This window comes from Pongo pygmaeus, chromosome 6 (genome assembly GCF_028885625.2).
Source record: "Pongo pygmaeus isolate AG05252 chromosome 6, NHGRI_mPonPyg2-v2.0_pri, whole genome shotgun sequence".
Classification (NCBI taxonomy): Eukaryota; Metazoa; Chordata; class Mammalia; order Primates; family Hominidae; genus Pongo; species Pongo pygmaeus.
The window spans coordinates 21535547-21558791 of NC_072379.2; the positions used below are offsets into that span (position 1 = coordinate 21535547).

Below are 23245 nucleotides of genomic sequence, written 5' to 3' on the forward strand. Positions count from 1 at the left end.
ATCTATAAAAGTGAGATGTTTAAGGCACTATGGGTGAGTGTGAAAGGGTAAATATAAAAACTAAATGAGATTAGGCATGAAGAGAGTTCAGCATACTGCCTGGCACATAACAAATGTTCAGTAGATGTTGGATGGTATCATTACCATCATCACCATATTCCCTGTTTTATAGATAATAAAATGGAGACACGGAGAGAGATGGTATTTGATGCAATGTTACACAACCAGTTAGTGTCAATGAAAGACTTTAAACAAAGTCTAGCCGGCTTCAAAGTATCAACCCTTTTCCATTTGCCAAGTGTCTCACGAAAGCATAGGAAGTGCATCCCAAACAGAGAGGGGCCTTGGAGAGATCTTCCTTAGGGAAAGGAAACCTAACTAAATCTTGAAATACAACCATGAGTTGGTCAGATGAAGAAATGAAGTGAGAGAAAGGTGTGGCAGGCACAGGAAACAACACATTCAAAGGAACTGATTAAATAAATGGTGTCGCAAAAATTGTAGCTACAATTATTTCAGTGTGGCTGGAGCCCAGGCTGTAGGGGCAAGAAAGTCTTGAGTCCACAAATGAAGCAAACAAAACGTAGCATGATTTTAAGCAGTGGTTCTCAAAGTGAAATCAGGCCAGGAACATTAGCATAACCGGGGAATCTGTTATAAGCGCAAGTTCTTGGGCCTATCCCAGACCTCCTGAACCAGAAACTTTAGGTCTATTAAAGGTTCTCCATGTGATTGTGATGAATGGTTGATGTTTGAAAACATGATTTTCAGCAATGAGGAAATGTAACGATGTTTTCAAAAACAATGAAATAATTCTTCATTAGACAGGTAATTCAGAAGAGGACCAAGGAGGAACCATGAATTCATGTATAATATCTGGATGGGTACCAACCATAATTCCCTTGATGTGTTTGGCTTTTCTTTGACAGTAGTTACTCAATGTAATAGGTTACTCTACTTAAAGATCCAATTTGCCCTACACTTCACCTTGGCAAAATACTCTGAACTAGGCTTACATTTTAAATCCTAAAAAAAAAAAGAAAAAAAAGAATTTTTTTTTTAAAAAACAGGAATCTTCTAAGTTTTATACCTCATTATGGACTGAATGTTTGTATCCCCCCAAATTCATGTTAAAACCTAATCACCAATGTGACTGTATTAGGAGATGGGAACTTGGGAAGTGTCCTTATTAGTGCCCTTACAAAAGAGGCCAGGGAGAGATTCTTCACCCCCTTTACCATGTGAGGACACAAGGTGCCATCTGTGAACCAGAAAGCAGGCCCTTACCAGATGCTGAATCCGTCAGTGCCTGATCTTGGACTTCCCAGCCTCCAAAACTGCGAGAAATCAACTTCTGTGTTTGTAAGAACCCAGTTTGTCGTATTTTGTTATAGCAGCCCAAATGGACTAAGACATACCCTAAAATGCCTATTAAAACTAAATGTTTTGAGCTGGGCGCAGTGGCTCATGCCTGTAATCCCAGCACTTTGGGAGGCCAAGGCAGGCGGATCATGAGGTCAGGAGATCAAGGCCATCCTGGCTAACATGGTGAAACCCCATCTCTACTAAAAAAAAAAAAAAATTAGCTGGGTGTGGTGGCGCGCACCTGCAATCCCAGCTACTCAGGAAGCTGAGGCGGAAGAGTCACTTGAACTCATGAGGCAGAGGTTGCAGTGAGCCGAGATCACGCCATTTGCACTCCAGCCCAGGAGACAGTGCAAGACTCTGTCTCAAAAAAAAAAAAAAAAAAAAAACACTAAACGTTTTTATAAACCAATATAATCCCAATTAAAAATGTGTATCAGTTTTGTAAATTTTACACATTGCAATCAATGTTTTTCTTTTATAAACAAAATTGAAGTTTTGCAATTCCATGAGCTTCACTTCAGTTTTCTTTGTTAAATCCAACCAAAATTAAATGCTGCCTAAAGGAGGGCCACTTCACTTCCAAGTACATCATATACCAAGGTTCCGAACAAGATTTCATTTGAAAAAAAGGGTGCTCCACTAATAAGAGAAGTCTGAAGGCAACTGGCTTAAAATTCAATATCTTTAACTTAAAATATAAGGCCCTCCACAGCCTGGTCCACATCATTTCTCTCAAACCTTGTTTCACACTACTTCCTGCCTGGAAATGAACTCTCTAGCAAAAAACACCACATTGTTACTCATCTTTGTTAATGTGTTCATATTGTAACTTCTCAATGATTATTTCCTGATTTGGTTTTGTTTCACTTATTTTTCAAAAATATATTTTTCAAAAATATATTCACCTATGGGAAACAAACACCATGTTCTAGGTCCAGGTGGGACTAAGCTTAGCTGACTTCCATTACATGGTCAGGAGGGTAGGGTCCATAGGTCAGGCATAACAGGGTGTAGTTGTTCCTTAGGTCCTTTTGAGGCCCTGGGTTGGGCCAGGAGTCAAGCCACAAGGAGTCCTCCATACCACCTCTTCCCTTTGAATTCTGTAAACCACGGTTAGGCACAGGCTTCTCCCAGGAGTAACGTTTCTTGGGTGGCTCATTGGCTAAGGAAAAGGAAAGACATTCTGGACAGTCAAGGAAGAACTACAGCGCCTTAACCATGGGTCACCCAGGGAGCACAATATTCCCTAAGTCAAAACTAAATGCGCTTCCCTTTATCTGTTGACCACCTTGGATGGCTGCCACAACAAATAATTATCTGACTAAAATGTCATACCAAGCTTGAGGAAACCCTTCTTTAGGGCTCAGTTTCATGCCACATTGCCCAAGATGACCTCTCTGAACACCTCAGACTGGGTTAGGTACCTCTCCTTGGTTTTCCATAGTTCTTTGTTGTTGTTGTTGTTGTTGTTCAGAGTTTCGCTCTGTCACCCAGGCTGGAGTGCAGTGGCACGATCTCAGCTCACTGGAACCTCCACTTCCCAGGTTCAAGCGATTCTCCTGCCTCAGCCTCCCGAGTAGCCGGGTTTACAGGCATGGGCCACCACACCTGGCTAATTTTTGTATTTTTAGTAAAGATGGGGTTTCATCATGTTGGTCAGGCTGGTCTTGAACTACTGACCTCAGGTGATCTGCCCACCCCAGCCTCCCAAAGTGCTGGGATTACAGGTGTGAGCCACTGTGCCTGGCCTCTTTTTGTTTGTTTTAATTATTCACCAACAAAGAAGCAGTGGTGACCATAGTTCTTAACCCTGCATTGTACATGAATCTAAGTCTTCTATTAGATCATATGTTCCTTTAAGGCAAAGACCTTTTATCTCAAGGAGCTAACACAGTGCCTGGCACATAGTAGGTGCTCAATAATGTAGCAGAGACTACTATCTGCCTATCCCAATATCCAATTGATTTCTCTTAGTAAAAGAAACCCCAGTTATGGCCAGTGAAAAGCAAGAAGTACTACCTGGAAGCTTCTAAGAAATATCCTCAAAAAATACTAAACGCCATTTGTTTGACACACATCCACCCCTGCTGTGCTGCTTAGAATGTAGATGAAATGACTGGCGCTCCAACTTGGATCCTGGAGATGATGGAGACAAAAGCTGGAAGCAGCCTAGATGCCAGATGACGGCAGAGCTGACAAAGCAGCCCTGGTCTGCCTTCTACATAATAGTCATTATTTGGAAATCTTTGTTATTTTGATCTCTATTATTTGTAGAGAAATCTAATCAAACTAATAAATGATCTGATATCCAACTTCTAATTTTTGCTACCAATTGCTATATTCTCCAAGAAAAGTATAAATGTTGCCTTACTAATTCATGTTCTGGTTCTGCTTCTTCTCAATCTTTCACTGACACACTTTGAAATGCAATGTTTCATCAGCTCTCTGATTTCCTTTCACAGCCCATTTTACTCTGTCACTTGTATCCCTTGTTTATTCAATTCCTCCTCTCCAGCTAAGACGTCTCAGTCACTGCTCTCTTCAATATAACTTGTAAAAGGAGGCTGGGCATGGCAGCTCACAGCGGTAATCCCAGCACTTTGGGAGGCCATGGCAGGAAGACTGCTTGAGGCCAGGAGTTCGAATCCAGCCTGGGTAACATAGTGAGACCCTGTCTCCACCAAAAAAAAAAAAAAAAATTAGCCAGGCATGATGGCATGCACCTGCAGTCCCAGCTACTAACAAGAAGCTAAGGTGGGAAGATCGTTTGAACCCAGGAGTTCAAGGCTGCAGTGAGTCACAATCTTGCCACTATACTCCAGCCTGGGTGATGGAGCAAGACCCTGTCTCCAAAAAAAAACCAAAAAAGACACAACCCCAATAGCCCAATAGCATCCTTAGGCAGTGCCTTCACAAAGGAGAAGTTTTCACAAATAAACAGACTTGTTCTCTGATAGCTTCATGAAAACAAAAACAAAAACAAAAAAAAACCACCACATGTAATATTTATAAAATTCTTCTGGGATATTTCAGACTGAGCTAGTAGAGCTCAGGTGATCCTAATTTGCCTGCTGTTAATTTTCCATGCTATTATGCTCATAATCTTTGTGAATATGGTCTGTCATTCTCCACTTGCTCAAAATATTCTTGTTATCCTTAAATTTCAGAATTTCAAGTGGCTATTGAGTTATCTTTCTGTTAATCCCATAAGATATAAGAATTTTAAGTTTCCAAACTGACAAAGATTCTTTGTGTGACCAAACTTCAGTCAGGCTCCTGAACCTTCTCCTAGGACCATCTGTGCACTTCCTTATAAAATCCAGTTTTAGCAAACCCTGCTAAGGCAGTTTAGCAAGAACCTCCTACCCTTGATATCTAATCACTCTCAGGATCTGATCGGGTTTCTCATCCTCCACCACCCCCCAGGTGATGTCTGATCACCCTGCCCTGTCTTCAGTGAGAATCCTATCAGGTAAATTTAGCCAGAATGCCCCTGACCCCTGATGTTTCCTCGTAGTAATTTTCCATCCACTGACCCTCACCTTGCTCCCTGGCTACAAATTCCCACTTGCCCATGCTGTATTCAGAGTTAAGTCCAATCTCTATTCCCCACTGCAAGACCCGACTGCAGTGGTCCCTGTACCTCCTGCAGTGGTGCTAAATAAACACTGCCTCATGCCTTATCAAGTATCACTGAATAATTTTTTCTTTAACAAAACTAAATTTCACTTTGGATATTAAAAAGAAACAGTGTTATAAATTTAATAAATTACTAATTATTCTTCCTACTTCCTCAAAAATGTCTCTATTTCCAAAAACCTTTTTGCATTATTTTCACTCATTTATTCAGTCTTTCTTTGCTTTTCATCTGATTTAGAGGATTTTTTTGTCTGCTCTACTTATTAGAAGCTGTAGGGTTTCAGTTTTCAGGTTCTTATTTGTTCTCTTGTACTTATCACTACTATTATCTTTTTCATTCTAATTTATTTGTGTTTAATAGTTGCTATATTCTCTTTCTGCCCTAAGTGTAGATAAGAACTCGTCTCTGAATTGTAGTTGTGATTCCTGTACCTGTTGTCTAAGCGTCACTGTTACATTAATCTGCTTTTCTGGATTTGCTCTTTTGACCTAGCAAACTTGATTTTTATTTGTTCCAGGTAATTTCATGGTATCATAATGAGTTTAATAACAGAAGTACCTCTCCCTCTCCCTCTCCCTCTCCCTCTCCCTCTCCCTCTCCCTCTCCCTCTCCCTCTCCCTCTCCCTCTCCCTCTCCCTCTCCCCTCTTTTTTCGGTCTCCCTCTCCTTCTTTTTTCGGTCTCCCTCTGTTGCCGAAGCTGGACTGTACTGCCGGGATCTCGGCTTGCTGCAACCTCCCTGCCTCGGGCTCCTGTGACTCTCCTGCCTTGGCCTGCAGAGTGCCTGGGATTGCAGGCGCGCGCCGCCACGCCTGAATGGTTTTTGTATTTTTGGTGGAGACGGGGTTTCGCCGTGTTGACCGGGCTGGTCTCCAGCTCCTGGCCTCGAGTGATCTGCCTGCCGCGGCCTCCCGAGGTGCTGGGATTGAAGACGGAGTCTCGCTAACTCAATGCTCAATGGTGCTCAGGCTGGAGTGCAGTGGTGTGATCTCGGCTCTCTGCAACCTCCACCTACCAGCCTCCTGCCTTGGCCTCTTAAAGTGCTAAGATTACAGCCTCTGCCCCACCGCCACCCCGTCTAGGAAGTGAGGAGCGTCTCTGCCTGGCCGCCCATCGTCTGGGATGTGAGGAGCCCCTCTGCCCGGCCGCCCTATCTGGGAAGTGAGGAGCGCCTCTGCCCGGCCGCCCATCATCTGGGATGTGAGGAGCGCCTCTGCCCGGCTGCCACCCCGTCTGGGAGGAAGTGAGGAGCGCCTCTGCCCGGCTGCCCCGTCTGGGAGATGAGGAGCACCTCTGCCCGGCCGCCCCGTCTGGGAGGAAGTGAGGAGCGCCTCTGCCCTGTTGCCCTATCTGGGAAGTGAGGAGCGCCTCTGCCTGGCCGCCACCCCGTCTGGGAAGTGAGGAGCGCCTCTGCCCGGCTGCCACCCCATATGGGAAGTGAGGAGCGCCTCTGCCCAGCCGCCCCTTCTGGGAGGTGAGGAGCGCCTCTGCCCAGCCGCCCCGTCTGGGAGGTGAGGAGTGCCTCTGCCCGGCCGCCCCGTCTGGGAGGTGAGGAGCGCCTCTGCCTGGCCGCCACCCCGTCTGGGAGGAAGTGAGGAGCACCTCTGCCCAGCTGCCCCATCTGGGAAGTGAGGAGCGCCTCTGCCCGGCTGCCACCCCCTATGGGAAGTGAGGAGCGCCTATGCCCGGCCGCCCACTCTGGGAAGTGAGGAGCGCCTCTGCCCGGCCGCCCACTCTGGGAGGTGAGGAGTGCCTCTGCCCGGCCGCCCCGTCTGGGAGGTGAGAAGCGCCTCTGCCTGGCCGCCACCCCGTCTGGGAGGAAGTGAGGAGCGCCTCTGCCTGGCCGCCACCCCGTCTGGGAGGAAGTGAGGAGCACCTCTGCCCAGCTGCCCCATCTGGGAAGTGAGGAGCGCCTCTGCCCGGCTGCCACCCCCTATGGGAAGTGAGGAGCGCCTCTGCCCGGCCGCCCACTCTGGGAAGTGAGGAGCGCCTCTGCCCGGCCGCCCACTCTGGGAAGTGAGGAGCGCCTCTGCCCGGCCGCCCACTCTGGGAGGTGAGGAGCGCCTCTGCCTGGCCACTCCGTCTGGGAAGGGAGGAGCGCCTCTGCCTGGCCACCCCATCTGGGAGGTGAGGAGCGCCTCTGCCCGGCTGCCACCCCGTCTGGGAGGAAGTGAGGAGCACCTCTGCCCGGCTGCCCCATCTGGGAAGTGAGGAGCGCCTCTGCCCGGCCGCCACCCCATATGGGAAGTGAGGAGCGCCTCTGCCTGACCACTCCGTCTGGGAGGTGAGGAGCACCTCTGCCCGGCCGCCCCGTCTGGGAGGTGAGGAGTGCCTCTGCCCGGCCGTCACCCCGTCTGGGAGGAAGTGAGGAGCACCTCTGCCCGGCTGCCCCATCTGGGAGATGAGGAGCACCTCTGCCCGGCCGCCCCGTCTGGGAGATGAGGAGCACCTCTGCCCGGCCGCCCCGTCTGGGAGGTGAGGAGTGCCTCTGCCCGGCTGCCACCCCGTCTGGGAGGAAGTGAGGAGCACCTCTGCCCGGCCGCCCCCTCTGGGAAGTGAGGAGCGCCTCTGCCTGGCCGCCACCCCATCTGGGAGGAAGTGAGGAGCGCCTCTGCCTGGCTGCCCCATCTGGGAAGGGAGGAGCACCTCTGCCCGGCCGCCACACCGTCTGGGAAGTGAGGAGCGCCTCTGCCCGGCCGCCCACTCTGGGAGGTGAGGAGTGCCTCTGCCCGGCCGCCCCGTCTGGGAGGTGAGGAGCGCCTCTGCCTGGCCGCCACCCCGTCTGGGAGGAAGTGAGGAGCGCCTCTGCCTGGCCGCCACCCCATCTGGGAGGAAGTGAGGAGCGTCTCTGCCCGGCCGCCCCGTCTGGGAAGTGAGGAGCGCCTCTGCTCGGCCGCCCCCTCTGGGAAGTGAGGAGCGCCTCTGCTCGGCCGCCCCGTCGGGGAAGTGAGGAGCGCCTCTGCCCGGCCGCCCCGTCTGGGAGGTGAGGAGCGCCTCTGCCCGGCTGCCACCCGGTCTGGGAGGAACTGAGGAGCGCCTCTGCCCGGGCGGCCCCGTCTGGGAAGCGAGGAGCGCCTCTGCCCGGGCGGCCCCGTCGGGGAAGTGAGGAGCGCCTCTGCCCGGCCGCCCCGTCTGGGAGGAGAGGAGCGCCTCTGCCCGGGCGGCCCCGTCTGGGAAGCGAGGGGCGCCTCTGCCCAGCCGCCCTGTCTGGGAGGACCCTGCCATATCCCCCTCTCCGAGAAACACCCAAGAATGATCAATAAATACTTCAGAAATTAAAAAAAAAAAAAAAAAGAATTCATTAAGACAATCTTGGCAAAGCTTAGCATGTTTACACATCATAGAAAGAAGGGGTGAGAAGCATTCTCCAGTCGCCTACTCAATTGTCTGAGTAATGGTCAAAGGCCATTACTTTATAGTCTCTTATCAATAATGATAATGTCTAAGTTCTGACAGTAAAAATGTAAGCTTCACTGTATCTTGGAAGATTTATTTCTCAGGAAATTAATAAATATTTATGCATAAAAAAAAAAAAAAAATAACAGAAGTAACTGTACGCTCTTGTAACTTCCCAAAAGTTCCCTGACGGAGACAACTAAAATTCCACAAAAAATTCCACAAACCATGAGAAGAGGGCAACGTAAATAGCTTCAAACTTTACTTCTGCTTTCTTTTCAAGATACTTGAGCAGGAGCCTCTGACTTTTCTGTAACTGGAACAGCCCAGAGAAGCAAGAGATTCCACGCTGACTGTAAATAACTGGAAATTTCTAAGCAAAGTAAATTAACTCTCATAATTAACAAGATAAGAGGCAGAACTGTGAAGTCCTCCTGATATCTCTATTTTCAACAACTTCTACAAGTGTCCCTAGGCCATCTGGTGACATCTTCAAACCTTCAAGGCTGCCTAAATATTTAAGTATTGTAATACTAAGTAATACTGAACTAAGTATTAAAATATTTATTTTAAACAATTTTCGGCCAGGCGCGGTGGCTCACGCCTGTAATCCCAGCACTTTGGGAGGCCGAGACGGGCAGATCACGAGGTCAGGAGATCGAGACCATCCTGGCTGACACGGTGAAACCCCGTCTCTACTAAAAATAAAAATAAAAAAATTAGCTGGGCATGGTGGGGGGCACCTATAGTCCCAGCTAGCCTGGGCGACAGAGCAAGACTCCGTCTCAAAAAACAAACAAACAAACAAAAAAAAAAAACCATTTTCCCAGAATAAAAATATTTAAATAAAAAGAAAAGCACACAGGATGACTGACTCTGGGCAATAAATTCTTTATTATAATGAACATGGGATATTTACAACTTGGCACTATGTAATAATTTTGTATGTTTCTACCTTATTCCCCAAAAAGCAGTTTTTGAGAGTAGGGATTCAATCTTAAAAAAGTATGGCTGGCCAGGCATAGTGGCTCACACCTGTAACCCCAGTACTCTGGGAGGCTGAGGTACATGATTGCCTGAACTCAGGAGTTTGAGACCAGTCTGGCCAACATGGGGCTCTACCAAAAATACAAAAAAAAAAAAAAAAAAATTAGCTGGGCATAGTGATACGTGCCTGTAATCCCAGCTACTCAGGAGGCTGAGATGGGAGGATCACTTGAGCCTGGGAGATGGAGGTTGCAGTGAGCAGAGATCATGCCACTGCACTCCAGCCTGGATGACAGAGAGAGACTCCATCTCAAAAAAAAAAGAAGGAAATATGGTCTAGTTTAGACTCACCTCAACCAAAGCAGCTCTTGTTTTATACTGGAATTCTGGGTAAGATTTTCTTTCAACAAGGGGTTCAAATATTATTTTGCTTTTAAGTTTTAAAAAACAATTGTAGCCTACCAGAAAAGACTAAAATACCAAGTGTTGGTAAAGATGTGAGGCAACTAGAACATGTTCATCTACAGTACAGCCATACATGAATGATAGAGACACTTTGGAAAACTGTCAGAAAGTATCTGTTAAACACACACACACAAACACACACACACACACCCCTTGTCATCCAGCAATTCTATTCATTGGTATATACCTAAAAGAAATGAATGCTATATCCACCAAAAGTAATGTACAAGAACGTTCTTAGCAAATTTTATCCATAATAGCCCCAAACTAGAAAGACCCCAAATGCAAAAATCTTGGAATAAGCATTGGTAGGTTCTACTCATGATTGTGACACGTTAATTTTTGACAAAACATAGAGCCTTACAGGGCCTCCATTCCACATACTGAAATGCTAAGTAATATCTCTTTACTTTCTAAAATTCATTAATTCGTAATATAATTTCTATGAATTTTCTTGGCCTTTGTTTACCTTAAACATAGCAAGTATATACACAAAATGTTCTCTTCCTGATTAGCACCAAAATTTAACTTGAGCATATCTCTTTAATCCCTACTGAAGAGGCTGGTGGTCTAATGGCCTCCTTTTATATTAGCAGATGTAGGTGGCATCAGCGCCAGGCCAACATACAAGCACAAAGACTGAAATACCTAATACAGGTCAATTATAGTCTATTATCTGGAAATAATAATAAACTGCAATCAGAGTAGCCAGAGCTGAAATTTTCTTTGAATCAATAAAAACAACCTAGAGCCACTACAATGATGGTATGTCATAACTTATAATCAATAATTGAAAGCTTGGTATAGGCAGGCAGCTGTTCCTTTGAGATTATCTACATAAGAAATCTATTTACTATACAAGTTCTATACAGCAAAAAAAAATTAAGGAGATATTCCTTGGTGAAAGTAAGAAGGGCACACAAGGAAAGTATACTGCTTTTTCTTTTTTACAGGTGTTATATATTACTTTGATGAATAAAAAAAAAACAAAAATAAAATTTAGTTATAGCCAACTCTTCTTCATGAAGAGATGCTATCTGAATTTAATAGTAGTTTCCATTTTTATATCCTCATCCCAGGTATATAAGTCATTAAGACAGGTTAGAGGGTATACTAGTTGTCACTTCGTAAGAAAAGAAGCAAAATGCTAAAAATCATCATTTGAGAAGTTTTGAATCCAAGGAACTTCTTGTATGGATTAGGCTTCCAAGTTTTAGAGATTCTCTAGACTTCTGTAAAAAATAAGAGAGGTTATATCCTTCAGATGACAAAGGAAGCACGACACGTAGTAAAATGCCATGGAGAAAAGCACGACCTCACTGAGACCAAGGCACAGATTCGAATTCTGGCCTTGCCATCTAAATCTGAACAAATTGTTTTAATCTTACTGTGACTCAGTCTTCTTGTCCATAAAATGAAGAGATTAGGTTAGACGAAGCTTTTATTTTTCTCTACCACTGAAAATTTCAAAATGCTTATAATTCACTATGTGCTCATTAACATGATATATGCACTTCCTGATTTCAACCTTAATCCACACAAAAGCCAACTATCCTCATTAACAACAATATCTAGAAATTAGAAATCAGAAGCCACTAAAACTGAATGATGGACATTAAGGTCTGAGACCTTGAAGAAGGCTTTTCACCACCTGTAAGGTGGGTTTGTATCCATCAAACAAATAAAGAGGGCCACGATATATAAATGAAAAAATGAAGTATAAATAAGTGAACATCTGTAATAAACTAGTAGAGAATTAATAAAAAAAGAAACCTCATCAATGAAGCTGTATCTGTTCCAGAAAAGGTCTTCAGTTTCTATATATACACACAGGTACATACACACATATATACATAAAACACATAAATACATACGTATAGATTATTATTAGCTAAATATAGAGTCAAAATAAAAAACGTATCTTCTACTCACTTTGACAGAGACACTCCCCCAGCTTTCCCAATCATCTCTTCATGGTGCAATACTGAGTGGTTCCATGGAATCTGGAGGAACTTTAAGAGTGTTCTCATCCACCGTTCAGGATGTAAGACAAGTTGTTCATAGTGAACCAACATGCACTTTTTATAACCAACCTCCATACACTGGTTATACATGGTCTCTATAGCACGATTCCACTTGGTCAAACAGTCCCTATAGCTGTTCAGGTCAAATCCAGCTATAGTAACTTTTCGAGAAATCATTGAATGTACTGATGCCCGGCCATCTCGGACCATCAGGAGAAATTTGGCATTGGGGAATAACCTAGCAAGGTAAGTTAAAGATTTCAGGGCAAAAGGATCTTTATTACATAAATAAGGGGCTGGCTCCCCATGCTTAACAATAATTTCTAGTAAGAAGGCTTGCATGGCAGAATCCAGCACTTCATCAGTAACACCAGCCTCATCCAGACGGATCTTCTCTTTACTTGACCGTGACCACATCTGCTTCAGGGCCAGGATTCGGGGAATGACCCTGGTTTCCTCTCCACAGCGAATGTCAGGATGTGCGTCCAGCATGGCCCTCATGAGTGTGGTTCCACTCCGAGGCACACCTCCAATAAATATTAAAGGCATATCTTTGTGATAGGCAAAGGTTTTGTTGGCTTTGAGGTCCAGGCCAGTTCTCACAGTGGTCCTTGTGCTCTCCAATTTGACTGGCTGGCTATGTTCCTCTATCCGGTGATGGCATTCCATGGCATGCTGGCCCAAGTAAAACACAGTCACAGAACTAATCACCAGACATGCCAATAATAAGTTCTGCTTCAGCTTTCCAACCATCTTGATGTGGTTATCTTGTTATTAAACAGATATTTTACTCAAAATGATTTTCGGAAAATGTTCAGGCCATGGAGAGTCTTCTTCAGAAAGATAACCAACATCTAGTAGAGAAAGGAAAAGGTTATTTATCATTACATTGAGATTGCTTACAAATCAGTCACCAGTTATCACCACTGCATTTTAGGTAGAAAGAAGCTGAAACAGTCTTGGATTCTTTGATATTCTTAAAACAAATTTGAGGCTGGGCGCGGTGGCTCACGCCTGTAATCCCAGCACTTTGGGAGGCCAAAGCAGGTGGATCATGAGGTCAGGAGATGGAGACCATCCTGGCCAACACGGTGAAACCCCGTGTCTACCAAAAAAAAATACAAAAAAAAATTAGCTGGGCGTGGTGGCGGGTGCCTGTAGTCCCAGCTACTCGGGAGGCTGAGGCAGGAGAATGGCGTGAATCCAGGAGGCAAAGCTTGCAGTGAGCCGAGATCGTGCCACTGCACTCCAGCCTAGGCAACAAAGCAAGACTCTGTCTCAAAAAAAAAAAAAAAAAAAAAAAAAAAAAGAGTAAAATTTGTTTTACTCAGTATATACAGTATATACAAATTTGAGTAAAAATAAATCAATGTTTATAATCAGAAACAGCTTTTGTTAATGAAGTAATTTTGAAGCTATGTACCTGGTAAAGAATGGAAAATAAATAAAACTATTTCTATCAGTGAGTTAACCAAATATTTAATAAGCCCAAGAATGTCTGGAGTCCAACCCAAGGCTGATCTCTGCTATTCACACTTGCTTTATCTCCAAGCAGTCATTATCTCCACATTCTAACAATGAGAAATTATAGAAGAAATATGAAACAACTTCCAAATCTTTAACAGAGATTCAGTTTATTATCCCACAATTTATTTAGGTACTACAGACTGGATACTCACGCTCGACTGAGGACCAACTTTGAAAAGGAAAACAGTATAGTAACCTCTGCTCTTGGAAAACAAAGTCTTTTGACAGACAGATATGTAAACAATAACAACAAAATGTGATGAGTGCCTCCGTGGAAATACACAAAGGGACAATGGGAGCATAATGAAAAGGAGCATGTAATTGACCTGAGGAAGCTGTAAAAGTTTTACAGAAAGTAGGAAGGAAGGACCAGGTGCAGCAGCTTACGCCTGTAATCACAGCTCTTTGGGAGACCGAGATGGGAGGATCATTTGAGCTCAGGAGTTCGAGACCAGCCCAGGCAACACACTGAGACCCTGTCTCTTAAAAAAGAAAAGAAAAGAGAGAGGGAGGGATATTCTAAACCAAAGGAACTTGTGTGCAAAAGCACAATGGCAAGACAGAACACAGCATAATTAGGTGACAGGAAGAAGTTTAGGAGAGCTAGTGTATAGGCTGCAAAGAAAATTGTATGTATAAGTATCTGTGATCTAATCCTCAGAAGGACAGGTAAGATCTGGACACAGGAAGCACTCTACGCTGCAGGTACACTATGACCAAAGACATGGATGTGCAAAAGCAGAAGCATGTATATGAAACAGCTGGAGCTGCTAGTTTAGCTAAAGCAAGGGTATACAGTGGGAAACAGACAGCAACCAGACTACATCTACACCAAAATAATTTACCCTGAATCCTCAGAAGGCAAGTGTGACAGTTAATTTTATGTGTCAACTTGGCTAGACTTTGGTGCCCAGTTGTTTGGTCAAACACCAATCTACATATGGCTGTGAAGGTATATTTTAGATGTGATTAACATTTAAATCAACAGATTTCTAGTAAAGTGGATTACCCTCCATAATACAGGAAGGCCTCATCTAACAGGTAAAGGCTTTAAGAGCAAAGACTGAGGTTTCCTGGAAAAGAACTACAACATAGAAACCCTGCCTGTGGGTCCAGCCTGCTACCCAGCAGAATCTGGAGTTAAGACTGTGGCAGGCCAGGTCTCACTAACGCAGGCCTCCATAACAACTGTTTCAGTACTGAGTGAGTGGTTAAGTTAAATATTAAAAGCTAAGAAAAAAAGCCAGTGCTGTTATACAAAGGCTGGAATGTAACAAAAGCGCACCAAGAGTTTTGCCTAGGCCTTTCCTGGGCCTTAAAGCATGACAAAATAATGAAAGAATTCTTAACAGGACCCATTTAGGATTAAACAAGTTTTATTAGAGGTCTGAAGAAACTCCCCAGGCCTCCACAAACAAGTTTATTGGAGGTCTGAAGGAACTCCCCAAATCTCTGTGATTTAGCAGGAGATAAGATAAGGGTAATCACACCAGAACCTAGACCCATTTAGATTAAGTAAACTTACTGAGGCTCCAGAAGAAGCGCTTCAGGACTCAGACTTTAGTTACAGATTAAAAGAAGTTAATCACTTACATCTTCAGATGAATGCACACTTACATGCAGACATATAGGTTAGAAGGTACATAAGCTCAGAAAAACTTTGTAATTTTAAGTCAGTCTGGTGATAATTTCCAGTCCTCCCTGTAACAGTTACAGAAATAAAAACTCTCTTCCTCCCCAGTTCATCTGCATCTCGTTATTGGGCCACAAGAAGTAGCAACCCGACCCAAGACTGCAACATCAACTCATCTCTGCCCAACTGCCCTATGAATTTCAGACTTGAAAGCCCCACAATCGCATAAGTGAATTCCTTAAAATCAGTCTCTTTCCCTCCCTACCCCCAACCCCTCCCCATATACAGAGTGGGCATGCGTGTTATCCACCACTCTAAATTCAGTGAGATCCCTTCCAACCCACTAGCAAAGCAGCCAGTCCTAATGGTTTGCCTTACCCTGACTACTGGTTGTTTTTCTGTAAAACCCTAACACAGGGGTTTAGTTTTGTTTTTCTGGAGAACCCTAGGATATAGTAAATATACCTGGAGAAATGACTAACTACACTAAAAAATACATTCTGAGAGGGAAGACTTCCAGCTACAGCCTAGTGAGAAGGTAGTTAATTCCTCTCCCCAAAAACCAATGATAAAGCTGGGTGAAATGGGCAAAACAACCCTTTCAGTGCTCTGGAAATCCACCAGAAGAATACAACAACCTGAGAAGCATTTATGCTTGAAAAACTGCTAAAAGGTGGGTAAGAACAATAAGAGTCTGTGTAAGGTTACTCCCACCTCATCTACCCATTCAGTAGGTACAGAGGTTCTGCAAGGCAGAGCAGGGCAAGGCAAACCATTAGGACTGACAGCTTTGCTGCTGGAGTGGAAGGGAGTTCACTGAGTTTGGAGTGGGGAAGAACACACATGACCACCTGCACTGTCAGAGTAAGTGATGGAGCAGGTGGGAGGCGAGTGAGAGGGTGAACAGCTCTAGAAGGCGGAGGTTGCAGTCCGGGTGGGGCACATTTGTTGGCCAACCCAGAAGTGGCATGCAGGCACAGAGGAGACATGAAAGGACTGGGTGGAAAGTAAAAGACGGCAGATCTGAAAACAGCTTAAACTTTGTATGTGCTCTCTACCCACAGAGATCTACTGGCAGAGGACAAACGCCTTACTGGCTCAAGATGTCTGAGGCAACCACTGTCCAAGCACTGATCACTAAGCTATACAGACAGGAAGGCAACTCCTAGAAAGCCATGCTTAAAAATGAAAACAATTATAAAGTGTGTACACACTTCTTTTTAAAAAAAGCTGTATTGAAGTGTAATTTATATATATTATGTGAACTTCCCAAATCTGAGACAGGTATCAGTTAATTTAGAAAGTTTATTTTGCCAAGGTTGGGGAACACGCCTGTGAAACAGCCTCAGGAAGTCCTGATGACCTGTGCCCAAGGTGGTTGAGATACAGCTTGGTTTTATACATTTTAAGGAGACATGAGACATCAATCAATATATGTAAGAAGTACATTGGTTCTGTTTGGAAAAGTGGGACAGCTCGAAGCAAAGGCAGTATATATACTTTAAGTATATATACTTAAATAAAGTACATATACTTTACACTATATATACTTCATTAAAGTTGTTTAGATATAAACAATCCTAAAAGTGTGTGTGTATATACATATATATATGAGAGCAACATAAGCATACATTTAAATGACAAGGCAAATTTATAGAGACAGCAGAGTGAAGAAGCAGGGATTTAAGTGCAAGCTTACATGAAGGAACTTTTTGCGGTGACTGAACTGTTCTAAAACTGAACTGTTGTCATAGTTGTACAACCCTATAAAATCTACTAAAAAATTATTGAATTACACCCTCATACTTGTGAAAGGAAAATAAATCTTGGGGCCCCCAAATCACTAAGCTAAAGGGAAAAGTCAAGCTGGGAACTGATTATAGCAAACCTGCCTCCCATTCTATTCAAAGTCATCCCTCTGCTCACTGTCTGTCAAAGTATTTTTCTAGTAATGAATTCCTTTTTTAAAAAAAAAAGCTGTATTGAAGTGTAATTTATATATATAGTATGTGAACCTCCAAAATCTGAGACAGGTGTCAGTCTCAGTCAGACAGATAGATGCATATATGATTGCCTCCTTTGGAAAGGCTAATCAGAAACTCAAAAGTATGCAACTGTGCGTCTCTCACCTATCAGTGACCTGGAAGCCCCTTCCCCGCTTCAAGTCTTCCTGCCTTTGCTTCGAGCTGTCCCACCTTTCCAAACAGAACCAATGTACTTCTTACATATATTGATTGATGTCTCATGTCTCCTTAAAATGTATAAAACCAAGCTGTATCTCAACCACCTTGGGCACAGGTCATCAGGACTTCCTGAGGCTGTTTCACAGGCGTGTTCCCCAACCTTGGCAAAATAAACTTTCTAAATTAACTGATACCTGTCTCAGATTTGGGAAGTTCACATACTATATATATAAATTACACTTCAATACAGCTTTTTTTTAAAAAAGGAATTCATTACTAGAGAAATGCTTTGACAGTCTCAGTAGAATACACCAACTAAGAACTGGTTCTTATTTATTCATGTGTATAATCTTTTAATCATTCATTCAATATACGTTTGAGCACACAGTTTTGTGCCAGGCACTATATAAACCTTCAACAAAGAATCACAAAGACTAGGTTGAGATTAAAATATCAGCTTAATAAGAAAAAACTGCAAAGAAAAAAGTATTAAGATAATTGGTGGCAATATAGCATTAAAATGTCTATGCAGGAGAATGGCGTGAACCCGGGAGGCGGTGCTTGCAGCGAGCCGAGTTCGCGCCATTGCACTCCAGTCTGGGCAACAGAGCAAGACTCTGTCTCAAAAAAAAAAAAAAAGTCTATGCAGAACATTGTATCCATTATGTTAAAAGACACACTTAAGATGATATCCTAATGTTCAATTCAAAAGGAGCCAGGTAGAAAGAAAAGGAAACAACGGCAAGAAAAGAGAATAATGTAGAAAACAGAGAAGAGTCAATCCTATTATACAATAACATTTTGGTTAAAGAAAGTAAAACCATATTACAGATTCAAAAAAAGAAAGCTTCCGGCTGGGCGCGGAGGCTCACACCTGTAATCCTAGCACTTTGGAAGGCCAAGGTGGGCAGATCATGAGGTCAGGAGATCGAGACCATCCTTGCTACGGTGAAACCCCATCTCTACTAAAAATACAAAAAATTAGCCAGGCGTGTTGGCGAGCGCCTGTAGTCCTAGCTACTCGGGAGGCTGAGGCAGGAGAATGGAGTGAATCTAGGAAGCGGAGCTAGCAGTGAGTCGAGATCGTGCCACTGCACTCCAGCCTGGGTGACAGAGCGAGACTGTCTCAAAAAAAAAAAAAAAAAAAAAAAAGAAGCCATTCTCAAAAGTATTCCTTTCACAAAACATCCTCAAAAAGACAAAACTATAGATCAGTGGATGCCAGGGGACTATGTGACTATCAAGGGATATAACTGGGATGATGGAACTTTTCTGTATTGTAACTGTTACATGACTCAATATACGTATCAAAAGTCACAGAACTGTGCATAAAAAATTCTATTTTATTATGTAGTAATTTCAAAAATGTTTTTTTTTAATCACAAGAGATTTGAGGGGAAACATGAGGGAAGGAGGAAGACAGATGGCAGGAGAGGACCAAGAACAGGAGTTTCTGATCCTCAATTTTCCAATTAATGTTTGTGATTGAACAGATAACAGATTGGGTGTGATAGAAATATATGAAGCAAATAATTTATAGCAGAGAAATGATCCTAGAAGAAGTCTTGTATTTTCCATCTTATGAACACTTAAATAAAAATTGATTTAAAATCTGAACAAAGCAAACCAAACTCATTCAGTGAACCAAAGAGAAGTGTTCTTATGGATCCAATAAGCTCATGGATCCAATATGGTTGATTTCATTTCAACCATTTATACAGACAGTTATACAGGAATGATTCTTCTAGTATATTCCATTTATTTAGGGGGTTACATATATGATACATGAGGGAAGATAAATAACTACTCTGAAATGGCAAAGCTTTTTGATAAAATTTTGTACTATTTTAAATTACACTTAACTTGCCAACTTCTGATACATGTCAGAATGCAACAGGTAATAAATGATTCAACTTCTTTCAAAAATTACCTTAGTTGATTTGCTGAAAGAGAGCAAGAAAATAAAATTTCCTTAGCAACAATTTGATCACAGAAAAACAAGGTAACTACCTTTGAAAGTAGAGATACAAAATATTCACCAATCAAAAGTTAACATGAGAGCCTTCTACATTACTAAAGCAGCAACCAATAGTTTCTGATACCCTCTAATGACTTCCCATTAAAATACTCTCAGTATTGAAAACTAATTTTGAAAAACAAAAAAAAGAAACCTCAAATTCCCAGCAAAATACATACAAAAACTAAACCTGGAAATATACTTGTAATGCATTTCCTTGTCCAAAAACATACTTGTAGGTCATTTTAATGGCTGCATAGTACTCTACTGAAAGGATTTACCAGCATTTATTTAGCTGATTCTCCATTATTATTTGCATGTTTTTAAATCTTCATTACTGTGATATATTACTATGATAACTATTCTTGTATTTACAAACATCTTTACACACGATTGTTTTCTTAAACTAAATTTTAGAAGAGGAATTGTTAGGTAAGGGAGGGTGAAGTGTGCTTGATTATAAAGGATTTAATAAATATTTGATTCATCTCTTTCTCATACCCAACATCCAAATCTGACCAAAAAAAAAAAAAAATTCTGTTGGCTCTACTTTCAAAATACAGTCAGAATCAGACTACTTCTCAACACATCCACTACCAGTGCCAGCATCTTGCACCAGGATTACTGACAGGTATCCTTACTTCTACTGCTGCCCATTAGCGTCTATTCTCAACTCGGCATCCAGAGGGGTCCTTGTTTTTATAAAACAAAAGGTCTGGGGAAGCTGAGGTGGGAGGATTGCTGATATCCAGGAGGTCGACGCTGCAGTGAGCCATGATCACACCACTGCCCTCCAGTCTGGGCAACAGAGCCACACCCCAGCTCTAAAAACTAACTTAATTAATTAATTAATTAATTAAACAAAAAGATAGTGCCATTCCTCTGCTCAAAGCCTGGTATTTGTTTTCCAAATGGTCACTTAAAGGCTTATTTTGGGCTGGGTGCAGTGGCTCACGCCTGTAATCCCAGCACTTTGGGAGGCCGAGGCGGGTGGATCACAAGGTCAGGAGTTTAAGACCAGCCTGGCCAAGATGGTGAAACCCCGTCTCTACTAAAAATACAAAAATTAGCCAGGCATGGTGGCGGGCACCTGTAATCCCAGCTACGCGGGAGGCTGAGGCAGAAAATTGCTTGAACCCAGGAGGCGGAGGTTGCAGCGAGTTGAGACTGCACCACTGCACTCCAGCTTGGGCGACAGAGTGAGACTCCATCTCAAAAAAAAAAAAAAAAAAGCTTATTTTAAGGCCTCCAACATCAAACTGTGTTAAATTTCTCTGCCTGTTTTTCCACTGCTTCTGTCAGGAAATCCCTATAGGCATCCAAAAAGTAGCACTAATTGATGATAATAGCTTATCATCCCAAAACAGTAGTTTGTTGTTCAAAGTAATTGAGAAGGCACCCCTCACCTTCAGAAGTTTCACAAGGACTCAAATGAAGGCAACTCCCTCTTTACTAAGGGATAATTTAGGGCAAAGAATACCTTGCCATATATTCAAGCATACTTGTTAGTTGTCAACTGACACAAATTTGAGTGATTTTCTTCAAGTTTTAATTTCTGCTGTATTTTAAATTAAACATTAAAAGGCATTCACTAAATGTATGTTAATTAATAGGGGGAGAGTATGTTCCATAGCCCTTCAAGATATCTGAATACAAGTAAATGATCAAAGGCCTTGTAAGGGATACCAAAAAGGGAAAACAAAGGGATTTTGGCTTCTCCAAAAACATTCTCATTTGTTTTCATTAAGCTTGTGAAGCCTAATTTTCTCTCTTTGGATGTTTCTTAACTTGCAGAATCAGTCCTAAGAGGGGCCTTTAGATCACCTACGTATAATGCTCTCATTTTATAGATGTACAAACTGAGGCCCAAATAGCACATTCTCCTTGTGACTTCTCTAAATCTTACCTATTCTTCAAAGGACACTATTCATTGAATCATATATATTTTACTTAGTCCAAAAGATGTTGAATGCCTGAAGCCCAGAGATTTGCCTATGTCCCGTCCTCTACCAGAGCATACTTAGCAGAGCACCAGCTCACAGTGTATACTGAGCCTACAAAAAACAGGTACCTGGCAGGACACAGTGGCTCACGCCTGTAATCTCAGCACTTTGGGAGGCCGAGGCGGGCGGATCACGAGGTCAGGAGATCGAGATCATCCTGGCTAACATGGCGAAACCCCGTTTCTACTAAAAAGTACAAAAAATTAGCCAGGCATGCTGGCGGGCGCCTGTAGTCCCAGCTACTCGGGAGGCTGAGACAAGAGAATGGCGTGAACCTGGGAGGCGGAGCTTGCAGTGAGCCGAGATCACACTGCTGCACTCCAACCTGGGCGACAGAGCAAGACTCCGTCTCACAAAAAAAAAAAAAAAAAAAAAAAAAACAGGTACCTAACCAAACTGGGAAGTACCTTTTTCTAGATAAGAGACTATAGTGTTTGAGGCTCCACTCACACCTTCATACTAATTCTTCTCAAATTCTAAAAAAGGTAGTCCTTTGATTTAAGAAGTACAGTAAAAGCTGGCCTGATCATTACCCTTATATACTGAAACACTGTGTGCATGTGTGTTTACACACGTGTGCGCGTGCATGCACACACACAAACATGGCCTCTATCCGTTACTTTATTTCTTTTTACTTATTTATTTATTGAGACTGAGTCTCTCTCTGTCACCCAGGCTGGAATGCAATGGCACAATCTCAGCTCACTGCAACCTCCGCTTTCTGAGTTCAAGTGATTCTCCTGCCTCAGCCTCCCCAGTAGCTGGGATTACAGGCATGTGCCGCCACGTCCAGCTGATTTTTGTATTTTTAGTAGAGATGAGGTTTCACCATGTTGCCCAGGCTGGCCTTGAACTCCTGATCTCAGGTGATCCACCCGCCTCAGCCTCCCAAAGCTCTGGGATTACAGGCATGAGCCACTGTGCCCGGCCCTCTTTCCCTTACTTTTAAACTCCACTTTGCTGTATTTTCAGACAAACAGATCAATATTTTCTCAACTAGGACATTTACAGAGCTAAGGCTGATCTAAAAAGAATACCAGAATGGGCCGGGCGTGGTGGTTCACGCCTATAATCCCAGCACTTTGGGAGGCCAAGGCGGGCGGATCACCTGAGGTCAGGAGTTCGAGACCAGCCTGGCCAACATGGAGAAACCCCGTCTCTACTAAAAATACAAAATTAGCCAGGCATGGTGGCGCGTTCCTATAATCCCTGCTACTCAGGAGGCTGAGGCTTGAGAATCGCTTGAACCCAGGAGGTGGAGGTTGCGGTGAGCCAAGATCGTGCCATTGCACTCCAGCCTGGGCAACAAGAGTGAAACTCCGTCTCAAAAAAAAAAAAAAAAAAAATTCAGGCTCAGTTTTATCTCCAGGGGAAAGAAAAAGCACTGAAACACTGCAATAAACGTATCTGAGGAATCACTATTAATAATAGAACTGCTCTTTCCCAGCAGGCCAAATGAAATAGACTCCTAGAAATAATGCCTTAGAGAAGAGAGTGCTGACATTACATTTCTATACTTACATATTTGCAAATTTTATAAACTAAGATTGCTAACCAAAAACAGGATCAGTCAACAAAAGTAGAGATACAGAGGTCAGTAGCCAGCAAGGCCATGCCCAATACCCAGTGCACACACACAGGCCCAGGTACACACACTCAAGAGCACATTCACCACACCCTGCTGTTATAATCAGGAACATGGCTATATTCTAGGTCCAAAGAGATGCTGGGGACATGTCCTAGCAAAAGATAAATTATAGGAATGTAACAACACCCCTAAAAACTGTCTTTCCTTTGTTAATCACTAGTTCCTTGCCTCTCATGCCCATTCATGATGCCAACCAACGTGGCAAACAGCAACAGCCAATACCACTGTGCCTGCTGACTAAAGTCCAGTCTGTATCTGGTTTCTCCATTTACTTCTAGCCTGTTAGCAAAAGGAAAAATAATTTTATCACATGCTTGAACTTGCCAATGAATAAATGCACAGAGACTGATTTTGAA

The 23245-nt window shown here is 43.2% G+C and overlaps 1 protein-coding gene across 19 annotated transcripts in view; it reads right to left on the bottom strand.

The window, feature by feature from the left end:
• The window catches only part of TPST1 (tyrosylprotein sulfotransferase 1), a 148144-nt gene that overhangs the window by 104843 nt on the left and 20056 nt on the right, over window positions 1-23245 (bottom strand). For all 19 annotated transcript variants that reach the window (XM_054495247.2, XM_054495249.2, XM_063668337.1 and 16 more), the window contains one exon: window positions 11787-12732. In XM_054495247.2, the coding sequence (XP_054351222.1) occupies window positions 11787-12631 (845 nt within the window). In that variant the 5' untranslated portion in view covers window positions 12632-12732. The remainder of the gene's footprint in view (window positions 1-11786; window positions 12733-23245) is intronic.